Raw genomic sequence first — 24,516 nt, forward strand, 5'->3', positions numbered from 1 at the left:
CAGAGGCAGCTCAGACAGGCAGCTAGGCCTGGCTCAGGCCCTGCTCTGCAGCCGGGTTAGAGGGACACAGCCAAGGGCAGAGCAGGGAGGAGGGCCGGGGGCTCCTGTGCCGCCCAGGGCCCTGCTCACACCGCGCTCCTCCTCCTCGCCTCCCCCAGCCGTGCGCCTAACACTGCCGTAAGCAGAGCCACGATTATGGAACCAAAAAAATCAACCATCACTCACCATGGGGCGGTTTAGCCTCTAACTTGGGCATCTTCCCTTAGCTTACTTTCCAGTGATTTTTCTCACCTTCATCAAATAAAGAGAACATAATCTAGTGACAGAAAGTTTTATTATAACTAGATATTTAAAAATTCAAGCACATTCTTAGTGAAGCTTCAAGCAATATTAAACAGGTTCCATACAAAAGTTGGCTGAAAAACTAGCACCGAGCTACAAGCCCTAGCTTCACATTGCTTCCTTCTGACACCTTTTAAGAATTGCCTCAGTTTGATCTCAAGATGGCAGTTTAAGTCAAAGCCTGACTATTATTAAAGAAACAACCTATTTGAAGTACCCGAGGTAAAGGTTCCAAGCCACCTGATTCTAAAAACCCCCCACAGAAATGGGCATTTAATATAAAAACATGAAGAGCAGCAGATGAGGAACATGGCTGTTCACATAAGTCACACATTTATCAATGCAGAAATCCATGATAGCAGTTAAAAACACATCCTCACCTCAATTTTAAAAGCAGAGTTTAGGTCTGTAAGCGCTACCCGGCTGTGCCTCGGCGCTGTGTTAAGGACGCTCCTAGCAGCGGCACACGCGGCACCTACCTCACAGCGAGCAGCAGCGCCCGAGCCCGAGCCAGGCCCAGAGCCCCTGCTCGTTACTCTCTTGCTTTGGGCGGCAGCACCTGCCTCCTGGCAGGGGCTGGGGAGTCTTCCCGCCTCCCCCAGCCCTTCCCCAGCGAGGCCCCGGCCGAGGCAGCCACTGTGGATTTCAGGTTGGCCAACAAGCCTCTCTTGGGCTTCTGCTGCTTGGCATCTTCCAGGCACAGGGGCCTCTTGCGCTCGTCGAGCTCTCGCTGCAGGGAGGACACCGTTTCCTCGAGCTCAAACGCGCGTTTAGCCCAGGTCTGCAGGTCACTCATTTCTTGGTCCTGTGAGACAAGACGCTTTAGGGAGGGCAGCTCTAGAAAGTCCTTGCCGTAGACACAGGTTACTGTTTCTAAGATTTAACCATTCCAGTGAATACCTCAGCTATTACTACTCCAAGTGGCTCTTCAGTGCTCCACACTTTTTTTTTTTTTTTTTAAACTCAGACTAGAGCAAACTGAGGGGACATCAGTTCTAGTTAGAGGCAAAGTCTGACAGGAGCAGCTGACACGAACACTTGCCATCCCATGTAAAGAACTTCAGTTATTCTAAGAACCAAATAAAAGCAGTCTTTCTTCCTTAAACTGCAAGCTACTTACTGAAAGCAAAAATTGATCAAATCAAATGCCATATCATAGCTGTAATTCTACTAGAAAGGACTGAATAAATGTTTCAAGGGGCCAGACTCTTCAAGAGATTCTATAAACAAAATTCTATTTTTTGTGATTAAAAAGGACTCATTTTAATTGGTTCCAAGACTCTGGAAGTTCAAGATGAATGATTTGCTGCCTCAGACTTGAGCTAAAACATGCAGAACGCAATTTAACGCTCAGCGTTATCTGCAGCTTTATGCCTGCCTCGTTTCACAGGCAGGCTGCAGGGGCGGCAGGAGTTCAGAAATGCCCCATCCTGCGCAGGGGCTCGGAGCCCTGCAGGCAGCCCCGCTGCGACGGGGGAGCCCATTCCCTGCCTGGAGCGCAGGGCTCCCGCTGCGGCGGCGGGGCTGCCGCGCTGCCTCTTGTGCTGGAGGGCGCCTCATGGCTCAGGGACTTTTCTAGAAGAGCTCTGAAGAGTATTTTCTGTGCTTGCCTAAGTTGTGCTGTAAACTCTTGCAAAAGATGCCACAAAGTTATTTAATTCACTGCGTCTGTTCCTTAAATCAAGGGGAGCTTGTCTTGAAAGAGTCAAGGAGTGAGACACAAGGTTTGTGAAATCTGACTCGGGTTAAGGAATTAGGGATGGAGAAGAAAAAGCCCAAGAAAACAAGTTAAAGCATTATGGTCATATTTAAAGCTGTGAATAAGCCTGAGCAGTGCTTTTACATATAAAAGTGTGCATATAAAACTAAACACAAGCCACATTAAAAAGTCTCCTTTAAAGAGCTGACCAACCTTAAGCATGACCATGTGCTTCAGTCTGCTGGTCTCCTCTGCCATCTTCCTGTAGCCTTCATTAGCTTCCAGCAGGGCTTCATTTAGTTTCTGTATTTTAAACTTCAGAGACTTTATAAGCTGAAAATAAACCCCCCACACACATTGAAGTTCAAGACAGGATATTTTACGAGTTTTGTTCAGAATCAAAACTCATACAAACACAATAAGCATTTCTGAGTGATTAGTACTGAACAGAACAAATGGAGACGAAAGCAGCTGAGATTCAACCTGCTTCTTTCAAACCCCCGTGTCCTGGCCCATCATTTCTGGTCAAAGATAACGTTGTGGTACATTCAAGGGCCACTGTGCTGAAGCTCATGGGTCTGCCCAGTGCGCTAAGTGGGAAAGCCAAGCTTGCTCTCTAGCATCAAAACTTGGAACTGGAAGTTGTGGTAGAGCTCTGGACAGCAGGAGTCAAAAACAAATGCCAGGGCCATAAAATGAGACATTACACTTGGTAAGGAAGATATTTGTGGAGTACATTTCTTTTCAATAGAAAAGGCTTTGTGCTCACTTTCCACTTACAGAGTTTATTAGAACCAACTGGGACTGCTTCTCCATCTCCTACTCCTGCTTTGCACTAGGAGTGACTCTGGGCAGTGACAGAGCATGACTCGAGTCTCTTGCCTCCTCCCCATCCTCTTTAAGCACGAGAAACTGCACGCTAACACTAAGGTTGTTCAAGGTGTAGAAAAAAATGCATACCCAGAAGTGATTAATATTCTTTTCTGTAGCATTCTGAAGCTTGTGATTTCCACCTCTACATGCTATGCAGACCAAAGACCTTTTCTTTGAAAGGAATGAGAGATTCCCTACTACTAGAGTTTAAGGGGGAGGGGAGTTCAGCACTAGCAGCAAGGACAGGCTTAAGGCACTGTTTTGGATCTAGATCCAAGTTGTTATCAGATTCCTGAACTGTCATCCTGCTCCCTGGTGCCTAGGCAGGCAGCGTGCCAGGCAGGGGAGCACCAAGGCTGTAACAGCAGCAACGTTCTGGTGAGAAGATGGATCTTCTCCTTCCCCCAACTCCCACTGTAGTCACCATGCAACCATCTACAGCAGCGCCTGCCTTTCCACACTAGAGCAAAGGCAGAGCACAGCCATACTCATGCCAAGAGGCTGCAGCTGGACAAGGGCTCTTTCATAAACTTGCTGCCCTTGCAGGAGTGTTGATACTCATGTCTAAAGGTCAGATCTTCAAGTGCTGGCCATGCAGGAGGCCAGGACCACTAGCCCCAGATTGATGCCAAGCAGAGCTACCTCTTCCTTCTCCTTGCACTGCTTCTGCAGTTCTTCATCAGCCCTCTTCATCTTCCTGTTCATAAGATCTACAGGCAACAACAACAACAACAAATCTTGTTTATATGCAGCACCCAGCGTGAATGAAGGGTTAAAGTCCAGAGCAGATTCCTACCCAATTCCCTGGGACTTTCTGTAGTTGGTGTATCTGAACTTGGGCTTTCCAGAGCCAACAGTCTCCCTGTCTGTTCATCAAGTTGCCTCTCCAGTTGAATTATTTTATTCTCTCTCTCCTGAAAAAAGAAGGGTACAGGGTAAAATGTCTCAAGTGCATCTCCTTACCTTGACTGCATTTTTTTTCACCCGTACATCACCTGTATCACATGTTCTCAAATAATTTAAAGGGGAAGTTATGCTGGTTGGAGTTGAGAAGTTACAGTAAAGAGTGTCACTCAGATCATGAGCTCCTCTCAGAGGACAGTAGTCAACTCCTCCAGCCTGAAGTTTTCCAGAGTGCTTCAAAAGCTGCCCTAGTGCACAAATGAAGCTTTAGTGCGCCAAACACCACAGCCAGTTAGTTTGGTAAAGCCAAATACACCCCACTGAGCCCAATGTTCATCTCCTCACTGTTGTCTGGCACCAGCAGACTGTTAGTGTGATAGCCCAGAGATCAGCCAGGACTCAGGACCAACAACAGCTGCATACCTGGCTCTGAAGCACGTGGCTCATGCAGTGCTCCCCTTCCTCAACCTGGAACTCTACAGCTGCAGCACTTCAGCTCCTTGCCTAACCTGCTACCCAATTCCATCCTGCTCGAGTTTTCCACTGCACTGGCTGTGAGGCTGAGCAAGCAGCAGCCATGTAGCTAGAGGGACTAGAGAGACTATAGCTAGACAGAATACTGTTTAAAACATTTTTAAGCGAACACCAAGTGATATGTTGGGAGTTTAAGTGACCATAAAAGCTGAGTCTAAAGGGGCAAGATCTAGGTGATCTGTATTAGAAATCAAATGCCCTTCACCCTCCTCCTCTCTCCCTGATTCCACTCTGAAGTGGATGGAGAAAGAGCCTCAATAAGAGATGGCCAAGCAGAGAATCTAGGGGCCCTCTCTGACCTAACAAACAGCAAGGATGTGCTAAGTCTGCCTTGTGAGAGCAGCCCAGCTTATCTCAGTTTACTTCTAAGAAAGAAAAATCCCTCAGCAAAGGGTAACACACAGGTTCACAGGCAGATGTCTGAGTGAATTTGATTGCCCTCTAAGCCAATTTGCTAAAGTCATAACCAGACTGGGCTATGATTATGCTCTAGATGAATAACACCATCCCTATGTTCTACAGTACAGTAAGGATTAAAGAAAAATAATAAGGATAAGTTGTCTAAGCATGAGATCCAGAATTGCCTAGATAGAAGTTAGGATTAAGACTTACAAATGATCTCAGACTAATTTATCAGAAAGCAATCAGAGGCCAAAATCTCTCCTGCCCCTCCAGTGGGGAGACTCATTGGCTACAAATTCTGCTTATGCAAAAGGCCCCCTGCTGAAAAGTCATCCAACAGAAGCCAGAGGAATGATTTAAAGGCTCATTAAAACTGTTAAGGAGTCCTCCTTAGGAGTTAATATCTAGTGAATATTTTGATGGAAACTCAGATATGCAGCATCTGAATAGTACAGCAATGTATGTGCAAAAACACAGAGTTTGCCATAAAAAGATGGGTGTGAAGGAACAGGGAGAGAGGCCGCACGCCGCTGCAGCACTGCCTGCCAGCACCTGCACAGAGCCCTAACAGCAGGTGCAGGAGGTGCCAGCACGTGCTGCAGAGCTGCCCTCCCCTCCGGCCGAGGCCGCAGCCCCTCAGCAGGGCCCGGAGCACCAAGGAAGCTGCTCGCCCCTTCCCCATGTGGCTCTGCTCTCCCGTTGGAGCAGGGCATCAACAAGGACCCACAAGTCTGGTCCTTCGCCTGGAGCAGTCAGCCCTCCACCCAGGAGGGGGCAAGCCTGGGGGAGTTACAAACAACCCAACAAGGCTCAAGATTTCAAAGGAGGTTTTCCACAGCTTTCTGAAGTGCATCTGGAGCTGTTCCCACCTGAAGCTGTTGCTTAAGGAGGCATTTTCACTGGTGTGAGAGCTACAAGCTAGCTTTGTGTGCAGTGGGAGTCTCAGAAGCCAGCGAGACCCCACGGCAGCAGATCTCATAGAAACTCAGACCCTGCTACTTAGAGTAGCTGCTGGCAGCAGGGTGAGAATCCCTTACACAGAGGCCTAAAGCAAAAGGTTCATTGCAGGAATAATTCAAGTCTTGCCTCTGTTTTGTAGCACATTTCACTTTTGGAATAGTTACAGCAGTAGTCGTATCATACCTCATACATACAGCAGTAGTCGTATCATACCTCATACATACAGCAGTAGTCGTATCATACCTCAACTTTCCTTTGCTCGGCTAGAAATTCTTCTATGGGAACATAATGATCTTCGATTTGTTCCATTGCACACATATACGCGTGTTTCTTGATGGCTTCTTTATACATTTCAAACTTGCTCTCTAGTTTTTCTTCAAAACTGTCTTTCATATCTTCCAAGCGGTTGCTGAGGAGGACATGTAAGTTTTTAGTGCATTAGTATTCCAAGTGTTTGACACACACCCTCCTGGCAATATCCAAGTTCTCAGATCTGATCATTGGCAGGGAAGTTTAGGTAGCAAGCAACACACTTCTCCCCTTTCTGTTCTCAATCCTACAGAACTGCACTGAGATATTGCTTCTCTTCACATAGAAGAGGACACCTTAGAAATTCACCCGCTAAGTGCAGCTAGAGCTCTCATGGCAAACTCGGACTCCAAACAAGGCTGATGTTAACAGCCATAATAAAGATACATTTATTCAAGTAAAAAGGTCTTAGGCACTTGCCTGGACTGATACTACATAATCCAAGCACTTCACAAACCAAGTGTATGAATTCTGACTTTATACTGAGCTTTAATATTCCTATTTTATAGATGCAAAAATACCAAGTTTAGGTCAATGGGACACAAGCAACCAAACAAGCAGGAAGCTGGCACCTAAGAAACTTTAAGATGCTCTTACCACATTATGTTCCTCTATTGACTCCCTGGCCTGCAGAAGGGCCCTTATCACAGAAGGGCACAGAAACTCTCCCCAGGAACTAAGGCCAGCCATTTCTTAACTTTCTTCAAAAGCAAACTCACCCTGAAATGTCTAAGTGCAGTCCTTGCTTCAGTTTCAGCTGGAACATGAGCAGGATCTCTAGCCATGCTCCCATTCCATGGGCACACTGATGGCATGTGAGTGCTTGCGTGGATAACAGTCATCCAGGAGTGATACCAGGACTGCTAAAGCCTCTAAATTTTAAGCTATAGGATTTGTATTATGTCTTAGGAGAGCTATCAAATGAAGTCTTATTTTAAAAATAGCCCACCAACAAGTAATGGTAGGTATGACTATACCTGCTTGACCTAATAGTTCAAGCTTATTTCATACTTTTTAAAAAATAATTTTAATTAAACACACACACAAAATTCACCTTGCCTGATTATTTCAAGTTATAAAAAACACATGCAATAATCCTGCTATAATTTTTAAAGTATCCCTAGCCTAGACACAGAACATTACAGAGAAACATCAGAGGTTATTTCAGGTGCTCTTTACCAGAGGCACACGAATAATTTTAGGCTCAGGCAAGTGTTAGATGATGGGGTGTTCAGCTGGCAAGTTAACTTTGCCTCAATCTCTGTGCACCAAGTCAAACAGGAAAGTGATTTCTAAGAGGAAAATTAAGAACAAGCAAATTCAGCTAGAGGAATCTGGACACACTTGATAAAAATCCTTAAATTAGCAACATCAATGCACAGAGCCACAACAATTTAGACAATCAAATAATAAGGATTTAAGTCACCTAGGACCAAGAAGCCAGCAGGACAGCTGGAAGACATGCAACTGCACCTACCTGAAGCACATGCACACTCATTCACCTGCCCAAGTATGTATTTTAGAATAACTACAGCCTCAGAGCAGCACCCAGAGCTTTTTGCATCTTGTCAGCAAGAAAGTTCAAGAGAACCTCCAAGTAACTTTAGATCAGCAATGGAACAAAACACAACACAAAAACATCACTGCTTTCACTGCGTGTGGGAAGAGGCTGATTGCAGACTCTTCAAAACCAGCCAACCCTAACTTCTCTAAATAGTGTGATTCCTCGTGCCACATGCACACATATATACATGTGTGTGCGCATATGGAATCCTGCCGTCTTGTCCAGGCTTGCCAGCTTACCTCCAGGTTTCCTCCGTTTCCAGCAGTTGCCGGAACATCGCTTCCGCCATCTCCCTACGGATCGTCACCTCCAGAAGAAGTTTGCTTTGCCTTTCTGCAACTAGCTTTTCCTTTAGGCTCTCAGTAGTTTTCAAGAGATCCTGAATTTAAAATATGTCCCATCAGAACACAAGCCAGAAAAGGGAGTTCCATATGCACAACAAATGAGATGGATCTATACAAGCAATTGATCAATAAAGACATTCATAGAGCATTTCTACAAACCCATGTTTTCAAGGTGTGGAAGGATGAAAGGTTAAAAAAGTTTGACTACACTTTTTTTTCCTGCTAAGATCACTTTTTTTTTTTTTTTTTTCTTTTCCAATCTTGATGGTTTCTGCTATCAAAAAGTGTTGCCAATTTGTTACATGTTGATACCTTTTGGTATTTAAATATTAACTTGTAAAACCATTTAGCAGGAAGCCTACTTGACTTTTTACTGTTCATTGCCATTAGATTGTATACATTTGTTTTTAAAATGCCACAGTTTAACACTTGTCCCCGAGATCCCTAGACTGTGAGCAGCTAGGTAATGTTGTGCCTTGAACAGACTTACTGCTTCCTTATGTTTCTTGTTGAGCAAGGAGCCAAGTCCAGGTTTTAGCACCCCATGTGACTACAAGCTGAAAAAGGCCTCCCAGAATTACATTTGCTCCTTCACAGCTAAGCTGCTAAGTCTGGCTCTAACAACAAACAGAAGTTTACCGATTTCATGGGAGAGCTTACAGAACATCTGATAGTAGAGGTTCTTAATATAAGAGCCAATACCAGGGACTCTCCTGTGTGCAGTTGTGTAGATGCTACCTACCTCATGGCTCAGAATGGTGATGTCCACTTCCTCGTCCTCAGAGGGGTCAGTACTGCCAGGGAGATCTTCTACAGGGGTGTTAACATCAAAGTTCATGATAGGTTTGCCATCATTTCCCATCAGCCTGGGGGCAAAGTAGCCAAAACTTTGGGGTAGGATTGTCTGGATTACCTGAAAAAATAAACAAACCCCACAAATCCACGTGGTCAGCTCTGGTTTGTTATCGGTGCTGTCAGTACTTCTGACACAGGGAAGAAGTGGTGTGAAGGTACTGTTGTATTTACATTTTGTTTAATGATTACAAGAACGTTAACAAAACTCAATCTGCCTTTAGCAAACAAAAATCTATTGCTATCGATATAAAGCTCCAATACTCTAACAGCAGGGTAGCTAGAAAGAATGCACACTGACAAAATTAATATGGACATCTAGAAAGCTGCTATCTCCCCTACAGATAGGCAGGGCCAGGTTTTGGTGTAGTTTCCTGAAAGATCAGTGGAAAAAACCTGTTCTCAGTTTAAAACATTTGCTCCCTAAAATGGTAGGACAAGGACCCCGCAAGTCACTCTAGTAAGTAAGGATTTTAAAGTTTGCCATAAAACAAATCAGAGAAGCTTGCATGCTCTTATGATGGAATTTGCAGCTAGCGATGGTTAAAATAAATAAATAAATAAATAAATAAAAGGCTACTTCTGAGATTAGACATGTCATTACGGACTTGAAAAGTTTTAGAGTGAATCCACAATTTTCAATTAGAAATGGACATTTTTGCTGGTAAGCACACCAGCTTCACCTCTCCCCTCCACCCCACTAAGTTAGCTTTTCCAAGCAGTAGATTCCAGAGAAACTCAAAAAGGTTAAGATCAGACATCACTCCCAAATCATGAGCTTGAAGGGAGACTGGTTGCAGGAGGCACAGAAAAATGTAGATGTAGCAGAGCTACTTTTTGCATAAAAGCTCTGAAGCAGAGGAGCACACTACCTTCAAACCTTTCCTTACACAAAACTACTACTTTTTGCTTGGTATTAGTAACTTGCACCTAGCCAAATAAGAAAAGCATAGGAGATCATTCACACAATCTCTTTAGCACAAAAGATCTTGTATAGACTTCAAAATAAGAAAAAAAGGCCACTTCTTGGTAGCACTGCTAATTGTCCAAGTTTTGAGCTTCATCAAACATATCCAAGTGCACAGCACTTCAGACACCAAGACCTTGCATTTGCTAAAATCTATAGTATAACCAGTCATATCTGAAAGTTTTTTTTTTTTTTAAAAAAAAAAAAAAAGCAATCATCTGTGGTATAGAATTTAGCAAGCCACAGACAGCTGCGGCTATCTCATCTTACCACTAAGAAATAAGCTTGAGGTGGAGAAAGACCGAAAGGGAGAAACAGCTACATGCTGAAAAATTAACGCGACACATCATAAGCTCCCATGACTGAAGTCCTCACAATGCAATCACTTCCCAAGTCTCTAGGAACAGAAGGCAGAACTGCAGGAAAAGAAGATTCTCACCTACCTGTTTGGCTACAGCTGAAAACTTCATGACATGCAGTGTTTCATCGTAGGTGGACGCCCGCTGATTAATGTTCACAATCATGCAAGCTTTGCCCTTCCCACAGAAGAAGGGCTGAAAGAGGCGAGTCAACTTGCTTTCTCTGAATGGAATATAGCTTGGCTTCATCCTTAGAGAGAAAAGAATAATAGAATTCCAACAAAAAAAATATGAAAGGTCTCTGATAACATAAGTCTGCTTAGTCCTCTTTGTGTCTTTGAAGAAGGAGGCTTAATCTATCAGAGGATTCTCACATTCAAGCCTAAACTGTTCCAAAGACCAAGGTCATTGCCCCATCTCTGAATACATGTGGTTTTTAAATGCTTTGCTGAAGCTCTCCATTGTTTTCAATTTACCCTTCCACATTCTCCACAAACAGTAAGAGTAAGAATGTTCACTTCAGATATTCAACTGATATCTGCAATGAAGGCCAATAAGATTTTATAGATTTGCATTTTCATTCCTCTCATCTTGTAAATCTTGCCCAGAAAAACAACATACTACAAGGTTTTAGGCTAGGAGGTTAAGCGTGCTGTTTGAGACTAGTTACTTACTTTGGATTTTGATTCTGCTTCAATGCTGCAATACATTTTCCAAGGATATGAAGAGAATTATTAATATTCCCTGCTTCTTTTAGCCTGTCTCCAAAGGCTTGTGTTTTATTACACCTCTCTGACCCAGCCAAGTCACAGAAGGACAGCCTGCATGAAAGAATCAACCAGAATTGATGCGAACTGTTTCTAAACAACATGAAAAAAGAAAAATGGAACTGCGTGTCTAAGTCTAAAGCATAAACAAGTGACTCATTTCAAGTCTACCTAGATCATGTAAGAAGTTACACTTCAATGTTGAAGTTTTGTTCTGAAGCATTATGCAAAGTGTTTAGAATATCAACACACAAAATATTTTCCCCACATGTTTATTCTTGAGAAGATTTGTGGTTCCTACAACAGTTTAGCGCATTTGAAGAAGTCTGCTCAGACTTCATCTAAAACCCTGCAGGGGTCAAGAACTTAACTTCTAATGCAACCCCAAGTGCTAACCAGTTCCAAGACAAAAAGAATTTCCAAAACAGTTGTGCTCAGTTGTGCTACACTACAAAAGCACTTTGACTTTCACCTTCATTAGTTTCAGCAGTGAAACAAATGCCAGAAGATGATATACTTCAGTACAGGGCCAGAAGTTAAGCTCTTATAGCTTATAGCTCTTTATCTGGCTGCAGCAATTACATGCTATTAAATTCAGGACACTGAATTGCTACTCAAGGCTTTCTAACTATGATCAGAGAAAACTATCCCAAATAATAATGGGAATTCTTGGCTTTCAATATAAACTGAGCTCTTAGGGAAAAAAAAAAAAAAAAAAACAAGAAGTTTCGGAAATTAGTTAGCTTACATAATCTGTTACGTACCTATACATACTTATAAATATGATTTATATAGAACATGCACATATGATCATATCCTTTCACATAGTTGAAAAGTATATATTAATATATACTAGTAATGCATGATTTCAACTAAGTGAAAGGGTATGATCATATGATCTCAATCCTTTTCAAAACAAGATGAAGAGCTTTTCCTTTTTTGATCAACATCCAAATTTTCTGTCTTACAATTAGCAGCTGCTGCTGGCTCTGCCAGTGGAATACATGGGAAAGGGAATGGCAGAGAACACAGCAGCAGTCACTTCCTCAGATTTTGAGTATTTATCACTTTATGTCTGACGTTAAAAGCCATTATCTCACTGTGAGGTGCTTATTTATCATCAGCTCTACTCCACAGATATAATTCCTTCAGATTTGTCTTTTGTGACTGAACTAAAACATACTGAATCAAAGCTGAAGTCATTACCCCATCTCAAGATAAATGATGGATTAATCAGAAAAAGAAAATAATATACACAAAAACACCCTGAGGGCTATGACAGCTTCAGGCCAAATCATTAAGTAACTTCTTGTAAATCAGAAGGGACCAGGGAACAGCACGGACTTAGCACTGCTCTCAGGGAGCACCCACATCAGCATTTCGGGTCAAAAGAGCAGTTTTGAAGCAAATCTTTTGATGGTGCCTTTTACTGTGCTACTCATTGCAGCACCAGGAAGTCTCAGAGCATATCAGCTAGAAACTGTGTTCCAGGTGCACACCAAACAGACTCAAACATTCAACCATAAACTAACTAAAACCTGGTCCCAAAGCACAAAGACACTCTTGGTCCTGGCCTAGCATCCACACGAGATCTTCAGCACTAGCTGCTGCACTCTGGCTTTAGAGCTGAGCTTCTGTCAGACAGTCATTTGGCCTCCACTTAACCAAATAGGGTGACACTACATAGCACTGCTTTGTCCCAGAGCCTTCTCTGATCATTTAAGACTATACACATGCACTCCCCCAAATTACAAATTACTAACAAGGTTCTTTCAATCAATCTTTAAGAAAAAGAGTAGGAAAACACTTCTACTCATGCCTATTAAGTTTACTGTCAGCTTTATGTAGCTAGTGCACTTCTGACTTCCTTCTCAGAGGAATTGTCTATTAAAAGAAAGCCCACCAGCTTAGTATGTTTATGTCTTAGCAACTTTTCTAAAGCTTTTGTCAATTAACTAAAGCATTAACTTACTCTGAGACTCCAAGAACACGTGGCTGATGCTCATCAGTTAACTTCAGTAGCCTGATTGAAAATATGCTGTGACTGGAATGCAAAGAGGTCCTTGTTAATGACTAGAATTATGAAAACTAAGCAGTCACTGAAGCAAAGTAAAATTTGTAGGCTACAGAAAGTTCACTGCTGAAAAATTAACAGCAATTCATTAACTAGTTTACATTAGTTACCTTTGCATTCATCCAGCCATTAATAAGAGTTATGCTTTGCAACTTCGTTTCTTTTTATACAGAAGAAAAAAATAATAATAAAAAAAACACATGAAATCTAGAAGCTGTAATTATGCCTAGAACTTGCACACATTTAAATGTTTCGTTCTTACATTTTTCAGGTTTTCAGGCTGCATTTTTATTACTTAAGACATAGTTGCTCTGTTTTAACCACCAAGCTATAAGGACAAAAGAATTGACATTTGCTGTATTAAACCAAATAGAAACTTCCAAAAATAAAAGTGCTCTGTCCTCAGTTTATCCAGTAAACCATATAGTACATACTGGAGAAGATATAGTTTTCAAGTATAGTTTTAAAGCAGGGCTTTAGCTGACAGCACTAAGCCAAATTTAATCAAATGAAGTTTATAAAAAAAATACAATTTAGAAGTGAAGTGGTTCTGGAGCAAAAGTAAAAATATTCTAGGCATGAAATTCCACCAGAAAAGCACAGATTTCCTTTCTGCAATGCTTGATACTTGAGTGAAATTCAGGAGGAAGCATAACATGAAATGTAATGGCAGCTGCCTTAGCAGGAGTCATACCCTTCTGTATTACCTTTTCAGAGCAACCTTAACAGTGTGATTGTATTAACTAAAAAAAACAACACGACACCCCCACACATTAAAGGACAAATTATTAGAAGGAATACAAAATGCAAGACTTGCAGCTTCCTGTATCCCTACTGACAGGCTTTAGATTGCCTAAACTCTAGATTTCCTTCCTGCCAAGGCAGCAGTTAGAATTGTTCAGGTTTTCTTGCTACTCCCTTGCACAGCCTTTGCCACTCAGCTCCATTAGTGTTTGCCAGGCCCTGCAGCCATGGGGGCACTCCAAAATGGAGCTGTGTTGTGACTGTTCTTAGTTGTGCAAAGCCAGGAACTGCAACAGAACTCCAGCTACTGTTACAGTTGTCCAGTCTCTTCACAACCACCTTGATCAGTCCAGTTTTATTAAGAAATTTCCTTTCTGGAAGAAAACTAAGACAATCCTTAAATTGAGGAGTTGCTCATTGTAGAGGATGCTCTAAAATCTTCTCCCTTCCCCCCCCCCCCTTTCTCCTGCCCCCTTCTCCCCATTGAAAGGCAGAGTATGCACAGAATTAGAGGAACAAACCTCCTACTTGATTGCTCATTCATTCTAGTACATGCAAAGCTTCGGTTCTTGTTTCCTATCTTTAGTATTTTGCAGGCTTCTTCGGTGCTCTGAATGTTAATCCACTTTAAGTCTGTGAAAAGAGACCTTTTACAGACACTTCTGATCACCAGTAAAAATCCTATGAAACCACCCAAGTCATAGAGCAGTATTACCTTTAACATAAGAATTTCCTCCTTGATCCTCACAAATTCTTAAGACTCTGCGTTTCTGATTTTTTGATGTAGACAGTACATTTAGTAGGTCATACACATATTCATTATAAATTTCATAAAAGGAAATCCACACAGATGCTTGCATTCTTTGGGGTATATATGTCCTATATACATCAAGTGGAACACCCTTTGTTTCTGATAACCAAAAGAGAAGAGCTCAATGATCAAACATCTTATTGATAAACCTTATCTTATTCAAGAAACTCTGATACTAAAGCAGTGTGCAGAACCCTTTAAAAGGGTAGGCTAGTATACATGTGTTGCACAAGAGATGCACTGTACTCATAACTTCCAAGTTTATGGAAGACAGGTTGTATTTGCCAACAGCCATCCATAACCAGAATATTCACAAGAGGAAGTTCTTAACCATTCCCTCCTCCTCCCACACAAGCTTCTACAGCTTGCCCATTAGCCTTGCAGAGCTAAACCTCCCTGTTCCCCCAAAAAGGCACAAAAGACATCAAATATTTCTTACATTCTTTCTCTCTCCCAAGTTTAACCACTTTAAATATTTTTTTTTAAAGCAAGCTTATCTTGCACTTTGTGTATACTATAGCAATTTTAAAATCTGCTACTGGGGTTACCCACTTCTATTCCTAAATTCCAGAATTTCTATTCATATTTGTGTTGGAATTTTTCCACTTTTTACCTAGAGAATCAGAAGGCAGCCTTTTCAAAGTGGATGAAGCCGATTCCAAATTGGACACATCTGTAATAGTATTCAGGAGGCTTTCTGTATCCTTAAGAAAATAAGAGGCTGTTACACCCAGATGAACAGACTATGAGAACAGCAGAAGAAAAATAAAACATGACAGTAACTCCAGTATTCAAGAGTTAAATATTCAAGTAACATTAAATATTAAGCCAGCCTTACTTCTGCTCCAAGTGAAATGAACCTAAATTCCACAAAGGCTCCTTCCTCACAGGAATTTTTGCCTCCTGCTACTCCTAGCGGTCTGTCTTGGAGGCTAATTGCTGCTAACATGAGACCTGCTTTACAGTTCAGGGAGAAACAAGGAAATAGACCCTCTACCTGACCATAACTTCCAAAGTACCTTTATCAACTACTACATAAATCTGAACAGTATTTCAACAAACCAGATGAGCTAGAGCAGTAAGAGCCTTCCAGAGGCAGATGGCTAGTCAGGAGGGGGAAGATGGAGAGGTTGAAAAAGAGACTAATGCATCAGATTTCTTATTTGCTTGCCTGGAACAAATAACTTTTTGAAAAATTATAGGCTCATGCCAGGCTTGTCAGGGTGAGTCAAACTTATTTGAAGAGCTCAAAGAAAAATGATTGTTTTACAAAGTACTTAAAGATCTGATAAGCCAATACCTATGATCCAATGAAGAAGCCATAAGAAGTCCTGTATGGACAACAGCACAGTTTTGTTGAGCACAGCCCTTCCGTGAACTCTGTTACATCAACAAAATTATTTAAAAACCTCCTGCCTCTTCAGCTGCTACCTTCCTCTCTCACCCCATCCCCTTTTGTATACACCAGTGTATACTTTTGTTAGGACATTCACCTTTATTTCTAAAAAATAACAAGAAAAAAAAAAACAATCCTGAGAGGGAGTCACCCTACAGTACAGCAGAGGTCAGATGTTCAGAGAGCAGTAAGTCTCAGATATGACACTCCATCTACTATAATGCAGATGGGCAGCACTAGGCAATTCCTAGTAAGCCTAAATTACTCACTTGCAATATCCAAAATTGAGTTTTCATAAGCAGAAGTCAGCTGTTGCATTTTAGATGCAAATCACATGAGATTTCGTAGCCATTCTTTTTAAAAAGTGTCCATTTTGCAGAGACAGGCACTGGCAATATATTCAATTATTTATGTTGCTAGAGTGGTTACAAGCAACACCACTAGCAGGGACTTTTATTAGTCCTGTTTGTCAAGCACTGAGCACAATTATAAAGCAGGGTATGGGACTCAGGTATGTCAAAAATGGAGTATAAAAACAATTCCACAAATACTTGTGTGCATGATAGAGATTAAGTAATTCTAAAGAGATTTCAACAAAACTGAGTGAATTAGGTATGTCACTCTACTAGTCTTCAAATCATGAGACTTAATATAGAAAATACCACTAAGACAACTCTCTAAAAACAAGTGGGAACAAAAACTGACATTGTTTGCCAGAGGCAGAAGCTGACAATCGACAGGGAATAAGAGAGGAGAGGTGGGAATTGCACTGCAAGTAAAGCAGCTTTTAATCCAGGAGAAAAAAAAAGAATTGTTTAATCCAGTAAAAAGAACTAGTAAAACGGAAGATGTGAAGTATGCACGACAAGCTCTTGCAGCAGTCCTTGAAAGTGAACATGAAGAGTAAAATATTAAAGAATATTAAATACTGCAGTAATTTAGAACTATTTATGCTGAGAGAACAAAAGAAACAGTGGATTCATTCTGAACACTATGTAAGTTGAACCTGGGAAAAAGGCCTACAGAAATCCATGCAAATCAAAAGCCATCCCATGAAGCCTTATCCACTCTCAAATTACAAGCTTAAAGGGGCATTAGAACAGTGTTGCTATTCACAAGCCATGAAGAACCACAGCTTCAGTGCTGGCGATGGCTGAGCTATTGACATGAAGCATCACAGAACAGATGCTACAAGCATCAGCACAGACGAAATAGGCAAGTTCGTCCCACATCACTTCCTATATGCGTTTTAGTTTTCCTTCCTGACACTGAGGCTTGCTTGCTCTTCACTGTACAGCATCAGACCATTTACTGTAACATTCAGTAACTGAACTATTAATCAAGCCAGTTATTTAACAGAAGAAAGTGTGAAATAAGAGTTACACTCAAAATAAAGTGTTTGACCACCTGTACCTTGAGCTGCTACTTTCTTTCCTAAAAGCATATAGGTTTCTTGAGGGATCTAAAAATATTTACCCACTGCCTCTCTTGACTGACTCTTTTTTCTTCATGATTCCTACCCTTATATGCACATGCAGAGCACATGCAAGCTTTAGACACTCAGAAAAGAAACATGCAACCTTTAAATTCTTACATTTTCCATCTGAGGCCTCTCCTCAAAAACATTAACTAGATTCAGAATAAATGAAGTTCAGCTCACACCTTAAATTAAGTAATAGAATTTAGAGCAGAACCTCACATATAATTTTGATTGCAGAAGAATATTTTTTGAGAGCAACTTTGACTGCTTTAAGAATGCTGGTAATAAAGATTACACAAAAAAAAAAGTCAATCATTAATTCTATACTACCCAGAATCATTCAGGCTTACTTTGAATAATAAGCTGAAACTAATGCATTTTTAGGTTAAACCCATGCGCCCACACTTCTGGCTTACTAGAATAAAAGCACTCAGACTACAAGGACAAAAGGTGACATCTTGTGACAATTTGCAACTGGGATCACAGTGGACTCCAGTTGGAGTCACACATTCAATAGAGTGTTTCCTGACACTAGATATACTGAAAACAGAAGCCTGCTAAAGGAAAGATTCTTCTATTCTGTCTGGAGTCTCTGGACACTAGAATTACTGATTAGATATATACAATCCCCAGAAGCAGGCTGCAGTCCTTTTAGGAAAGTAATTTGGTGACATCTCCATTTGCTTGATGTATTAGGGGAAAAAAATCTGTATGGAACTAAGGCAAATTTAAAAGTCTGTGAGCCTCTAATTTAAGGCTGTTTTCCACCACAAGAGACTTTGTCTTCTCTGCTAAAAAGACGTCACCATCTCCACTTAATCAGTATTAGAATTTGCGCAACCATCTAGAGATCCAGCCTGAAGAACTCATTCAAAAGATTCCCTTGGTTTTTAAGACAGGTCTCGCTCTCTTCAAGGGATAGCATCAAATCAGTATCACAACTGCTCCCCTATGGAAATTTAGGCTTTGGCTTTTTCAGTGAATCTTTTTGTTTGCCTTTTTAATTGTGTGCTGATGGCTGCAGAAAGCTCTTTCAATTTACCCTGAGCTCACCTGAGGTGAGGAGTTATCTTATTTTTCAAGGCTCAGAAAGTAGGCATATTGTAGATTAAGATAAAACTAGAGGACTTTAAACAGTTAGGCAGATGTTTTAAGATTAATTTGATTGCTAGAAAGGAACAGCTTAAGAAGCTCCACTTGGTAAGTAGTAGAGTATTGCTCACTGACCTCTTTCAGCGAGGCAAGAATGGCAGTTTTTATGGCTTCTTCTTGTTTTACTTGTCCATCTTCCAGTTTCTTAACATCATTGCTCAAATACGGTTTAAAGTTCATCTTCAAGTACTGTCTCCCCTTTATATGATTAAATATTACATCAAGTGAGCGAGGCAGAATACCAAGATCTTTTGAAGACCCTTAAAAATGACAATAAAAATGTAAGATTTAGACAATGACTTCTCAATGGATTTTGACTTGGTTGTTATATATGCTTTTTGGCAAGCATTTCATACCTTGGATAGTGAATGTCTTGCCTGCATTTGTAACCCCGTAGGTAAACACAAGTCCATTTGCTCCATTAACATATGCTCTTACTATTTCTCTCATTGAGCCTTCAAAAAATTCTCTTTGAGTGGTTTCTGGTCCAAAAACCTTGAGTGAGAAAAAAAGAGCAGAGAAAGAAAAAAATGAGTATTAAAAAAGTCATATATATGCATCTGTATGTATACACACACATCATAGGACTAAACACTGAATAATACTGTACAGTTTTTCAGAGCAAGCTGAGCAAGAGATAACAGCTTAGTTTTGCCTTTTGCCTGCACTCCTTCTAATTCAAAGTTTGCTTTTGGATTACCATAGGATGCCTACTTAATTCTGAGATGCAGTCATCCTTGCACTTAGTCTTGAATACCTCCCTGCTCCTAACAAACTGCTCAGAATGTGATTGAACACATTCCTTTCAGGGGATATTTTCAAGAGCTATGTTTTTAACTCTGTAACACTCATCCACAGTTGCAGAGAAGATCCGCAGTTACAATGGTTTAAGTGACCCTCTAAGCATGGAGCAGTTTATCTTTTGATACTGGAAGAACAGCTTTGCAATAGGTAATAGCTTATAAAAAAATATTTCCAGTGTCAAATGTGCAAGCGTTTAGTTCTTTCAGTGAAGAACTACATCGCCAAGCACATGCTCACAGAGAGTCCTTTGAGCATCTGAGTTCATGTAACACTTCCCAGATGAGGTCACGCAGAAACAGCAGTGCCACAGCGAGTCTGCGCTTTCATGAAACTTCTGTGGCGTCTAATCAAAAACAACAGAACACTCCAAGAGGCTTCCTTGTCTCACCTAACAGGCATCTCCATTGTAATGCAGCTTCCTTAACAACCCAGAAGTAAATAATCAGCAGTCTGCATTTTTGTTTTTAAGGCAAAAAGTACCAGACATAATTCAAAGATGAAAGATCACATTTGTATGACATACTAGAAAAAAATCAATTTTTAATCATTACAATGGAAAGAAAAAAGTCCTAAGTAAAGTTATGATAAAGACTTGCCTGAGAAAACATGAATCTGTGGACAGAATGGCCAATCCCTCTTTCACTGTTTTTCATTGCAGAAGACTCTTTGGGTGCATGAAGAGTTACTGTCTGAGAATCTTCAATAGTTACACAACCCTTAAAAAAAGGCAAAGTAAAACAAAACATCACACTATGTTATTTAAGATAACTTTCTTCCTAGGAAAAAAGAGTGTTTCCATGCATTTACTGGAGCTACACAACAACTGCAGAGATAGTAATTTCACAAGAAAGAATTCAAAGTTAAAGCCATTGTTTGAAGTTTTCTGAGAGGTCTAGCATTTTTCTAAAATTCCTTACAGACACTTTTTGAATACTAGCACATTATGATTCTGGCTTACAGTACTCTATAACTAAAGAAAGATACGTAGAAATTTATTAGTTTCCCCGCTTGAATAATTTTCAGGAAACAAGTTATGAAGAGCATTAACAAAATAAAACTGACCTGAAGCACAATCTTTTGACAGACACAAGATGGCATCAGTATTGAAGATACACGAATTAGTTTCAAGTCTTATTTGATCACCATTTCTCAACTAAGTTAGATACAATTACCTAGCATTCACTTAACTAGTTAAGATACAGCAGAGGGGATGCCAGAAGTAAAACCTGAACTACCAAAACAATAGAAAAAAAAATTGAAGTATCAAACACTATCAACTGCTAGCAAATCTTGAGTTTTAGAGGCCACCCAGAGCTGGTAATCTGTGTGCACCATGCACATAGCAAATACCACTTTTACCAGCAGTTTCAAGAAGGCAGCTTAATCAATTGGTTTGGAAGCTTTAAGAGTGGATACTAAACTCAGACCAAACGCTTGCTTTGCCTGCATCATGTTCTAATCCCTTATACTCTCCAGATAAGGCTGACAGTTGTAGAAAACCTAAAAAAATTAATCTTTGGCCTTAAACCTTGTTTAAGTTGCTGTCTCTGTAAGCAACAACAGGTGAGTTAACTCAGAGCATGTCAAATCAACCTAAAAAAGGGTGTGTATATAAAAATAAGCATAATCCTAAAAAAAGTTATATAATATATATATATATATGAAAATTTGGTTGTAATGTATTATGTATTTGGAGGAAAGATGTTTTCCTGAGAAATTAACAAGAGAATTTAGTTGAGAACTCAATTACACAGGTGAGAAGCTTTTTCAATCTGTTACCATGTGCCTTTCTCACAAATTCAACTGATAGTTAAGATATTCTGTAATGAAAAACATGAAAGATGAAATTTCTTGCAGACTGATTCAGAGTTTTTGGAGGCTGAGAAGGAAATCCTTCATACAGCTTTCAAGACAGAATTAACATGTAGAAAGATCAACTATTTTACGAACAACTACATGAAGGCAAGAACAGTAAGAGGATTAGTTATAGTTAATTTTAAGAAACCACAACATTTACACTCCCTGATTTGAGGACTGCACAAGTAGCTTGATTAATTTCAGGGTATTTGGAAGTCTCCCTTTCCAAAGGGGAAAGGGAAAAGCGGCAACCTATAGAACATTGATTTTGCAGCTCAGTTTATTCTTGCAGTCACCTCAGATTGCAGAATGACTCCGCATGGCAAACACTGTATCAGGCCATACTGCAGAACAACAAAAGCCTGAAGAAAGGCAGATTCTGGAAGAGGCATGCAGGTGAAGAAAATAAAAATGCTCCAGTTTTGGTAGATTAAATGCAAGACGAGAACTACATATGAAAAAAAAAAAAAAATCCACCACAGGCTAAGCAAGCCTCGAAAAACAAATCAGCTAAAAGATCAGACCAATATTAAAATCCTTCTTCAAATGGGTCAGCAGCAAAAATTTTATCAGTAAGACTCTGAGGTCTTCCAACACCAGGACTGATAGAGAGAAGATGCACTGCAGCAGACGTGCATTCTGAGGAAAAACAAACAAATCACTCATCAGGGCTCACAGTGGGAGATTTGTGTGTGCACAAAACACTGAAGCATCTATCCAAAACTGACAGCACGGGGCATTTACCCCTTCAAACATTGCAAAAGAACTCAAGGGTCAAAAACCTGAATTCTGCCTCAAAGGGCATCACCTCTTGCATGATGCCCCTTTGTTACTTGAGCACGGCACAGAGCCAAGGGTAACACCAACTTTTGAAGAAGGTACCAATGCAGTTTTGCAGAACTACAGGTAGGGGGAGCAGGTGCAAGTATGTGTACATCAAGTACATTACTGCAAGATTTAATTTTAAAAGTCATTTACCCAGGTGCCCACTAATTTGATTTGGAAGTGGTAAACACACCTTTTACAAGTGAAAAATCCCGTTTTACATTACAAGTAGTTTTTCAGGGCAGAAGAATAATTGGTCTTGATGCTACAACTGACCTGAGATTCATTGTTTTCAAGCTCTGCTATAGAAAAGGGCCTTACTCTCAAGAAGACTTTCAAAGGTTGATACGCCTATTCATAAAGAAAAAAAGAATGTTATTATCATCACTTTTAGAAATGAACATCCTCAAAATCATTTATTGGCATATACTCCTGTGATACAGTATTTATCTTATTGCTTCCATTTCTCCTTCCACATAAACTTCAAGCTGTCATCTGTTTCTTGACCACCCAGCATCCTCAAGTTACGTGTTTTTCCTTCAAGCATCCCCATTAAGGTTCTTCTGTAAATCCAGCCAACACCATGACTTTTAAAAACCATGTTGTTGGAGGATTAAACTGCACTGCTTCCACCTCCTGGTCACCCTGTGTACTGAACTTAAGCTGCATTTTCTAAGAGCTGCTTAGCAGTTCTGTACTTCCATTTTGTGAGGAGCACGTTCAGTTAACAGATCAACACCTTTCTGCCTTCAGGTTACTTCTTTTTTACTATCCTGTCACTGATCTCCTCATATCTCTCACAGCAGCAATCACAAAATGGCTCCTGGTTACTAACTTGGACGCTTGTCCTGTTCCTGTTGCACATGGATCTCCCTCCCCATTTAGGTGCAGCAACAGCAGTGGGAGATTTTTACAGCCATACCCACAACCTTCTTTTCTCAGAGCTCAGATATCTCCACCTAGGCAACTTGTTCACTTATCAGACAAATTTAACCTGACTTTTCCAGAGCTTTCTGTGCCTGAACATACAAAATGAGTCACCTGAGAACACAGAAAATCCTACTATTCTAAAAAAAAGGAAGCCTTTAAAGAATGGTTATTTTTTAATCTTCAGAAACATGTATATAGTACCAGACACTTTTATTCCCAAGCATGCAAGGACCAAGGACCTATAAGCTTTTTAACTTGCTAGCCAGAAAAAAACAGGGTCCAAACAGTCTTAAGTACTGAAATTCTTCTTTCCTAAAAGCCAAGGCCAATAGTATTAAGTTGCTATCGGATATGACCCATTTGTAAATAACAAGAAATAAACAGAAGAATCATATCTTCAACGCAAAGGGAAAAGATATGTTCTTACTGAAGATTTATTTTCCACATGTAAAAATTGAGGAGGAGGGGAGGAAAAAGCCATAATTAGAAGACATATTCCCCAACCCTTCCACACCTCCTGCTCCTCTGTGACAGGCAACACAGTTGACTCCATGGGTGAGGGTTTACCCCCAAAATCCAGAAAAGAATCCAAGATATCTGATACTTCAGCAGAGACATAGTTTTTCCCTTCATCATCCATGGTTCTAGGCTGAGGAATTTGTAAGGGGGGAAAAAAATAAGGCACAGCTTTCTCAGAAAACAGGCAAAAACACACACAGACGGAAACAGGGATCATGTTAACCTGTATGCAAACAAGAAAAAAAAATAAGAAAATAAGGCCCCCATTGTGGGGGCACAAAGGACCCTTACAGACCCCACAGGCGGGGCACACCAAGAACGCGAGGCCGGCGCACGCCGGCTGCCTCGGCGGGGCGCTCTCCTCGCGCGCCGCCAACGGCGCGGACACAGCCCGCTCCCCAGACGGCCCCGCGCCCCGGACCCCCGCGGCTACGCCCGGCAGCCCCTCTAGCCACAACCCCCCAGCCCTTGGGGGGCCGGGGCAGCCGGGGCGGACATGGCGATGGCGGCGGCACCAGCAGCAGGCGAGCGCCAACGGCCGCTACCTTGGCGCGCGCGGGAACGCGGGGAACGCCCGGTGCGGGCACAACTTGAGCGCGCCGAGCCGGGCGCTGATTGGCCCAGGGGCGGCGCCGGGGGAGGGAGCGGGGAGCGGAGCCGCCGTGCGGCGCCTCGCTCCGCCCGGCAGGGGGCGCCGCCGCACAGCGCAACGCGCCGCGCCTCGCGCGAACATGCATATATATATATATAAATATATATATATAGAAATTATATACCCGTGTTTCCACCAGAGTGAGATAAAGTTATTGTGACTGCCGTGGTGCCACTATTGCGACACCCCATGGTATTCTTATTTTGCATTTTTTTTAAAAAATCACAAAATGTTCATGTTGTATTTGCTATAATGCAATTATAAAGTTTTGGTTATAACGCCAGGCGGATTGGGGTGGTTTAAGCGAACTGTGCACCCACCGTCGGGATAAACTGCATCTGCGGAAAGACAGGATCCGTTTTCCCCAGTGAAGTGACTCCACAGGAGCAATTTGAAT

General features: G+C 41.3%; 1 protein-coding gene across 1 annotated transcript; it reads right to left on the reverse strand.

Moving 5' to 3' along the window:
* Positions 1–874: 874 nt before the first annotated feature.
* On the reverse strand, positions 875–23,588 carry LOC104574106 (kinesin-like protein KIF20A). The gene is made up of 18 exons (XM_010221359.2): positions 23,463–23,588; positions 22,295–22,369; positions 19,933–20,052; positions 18,889–19,027; positions 18,608–18,792; positions 15,118–15,208; positions 14,409–14,603; positions 14,215–14,326; positions 12,848–12,919; positions 10,783–10,929; positions 10,193–10,358; positions 8,673–8,843; positions 7,826–7,965; positions 5,957–6,122; positions 3,711–3,828; positions 3,557–3,624; positions 2,255–2,374; positions 875–1,147 (listed from the first exon to the last, which is right to left on the reverse strand). Exons 1-18 carry the CDS (start codon positions 23,586–23,588, stop codon positions 875–877), a joined length of 2,484 nt encoding a protein of 827 aa, XP_010219661.2.
* Between the last annotated feature and the right edge of the window lie 928 nt (positions 23,589–24,516).

Source organism: Tinamus guttatus, unplaced genomic scaffold (genome assembly GCF_059628265.1).
Source record: "Tinamus guttatus ecotype Peru unplaced genomic scaffold, ASM5962826v1 Tinamus_guttatus_pri_ptg000056l, whole genome shotgun sequence".
Classification (NCBI taxonomy): domain Eukaryota; kingdom Metazoa; phylum Chordata; class Aves; order Tinamiformes; family Tinamidae; genus Tinamus; species Tinamus guttatus.

Bases quoted from the DNA above. Each gene is read 5' to 3' on its own strand.
- LOC104574106 (XM_010221359.2), bottom strand. From the start codon at position 23,588: ATGGATGATGAAGGGAAAAACTATGTCTCTGCTGAAGTATCAGATATC. The intron at 3,625-3,710 runs GTAGGAATCTGC...TGTTGCCTGTAG, and splicing joins AGAAAGTCCCAGGGAATTGG to ATCTTATGAACAGGAAGATG. The intron at 2,375-3,556 runs GTAGCTCTGCTT...GTTTATTTTCAG, and splicing joins AGTGCAAGGAGAAGGAAGAG to CTTATAAAGTCTCTGAAGTT.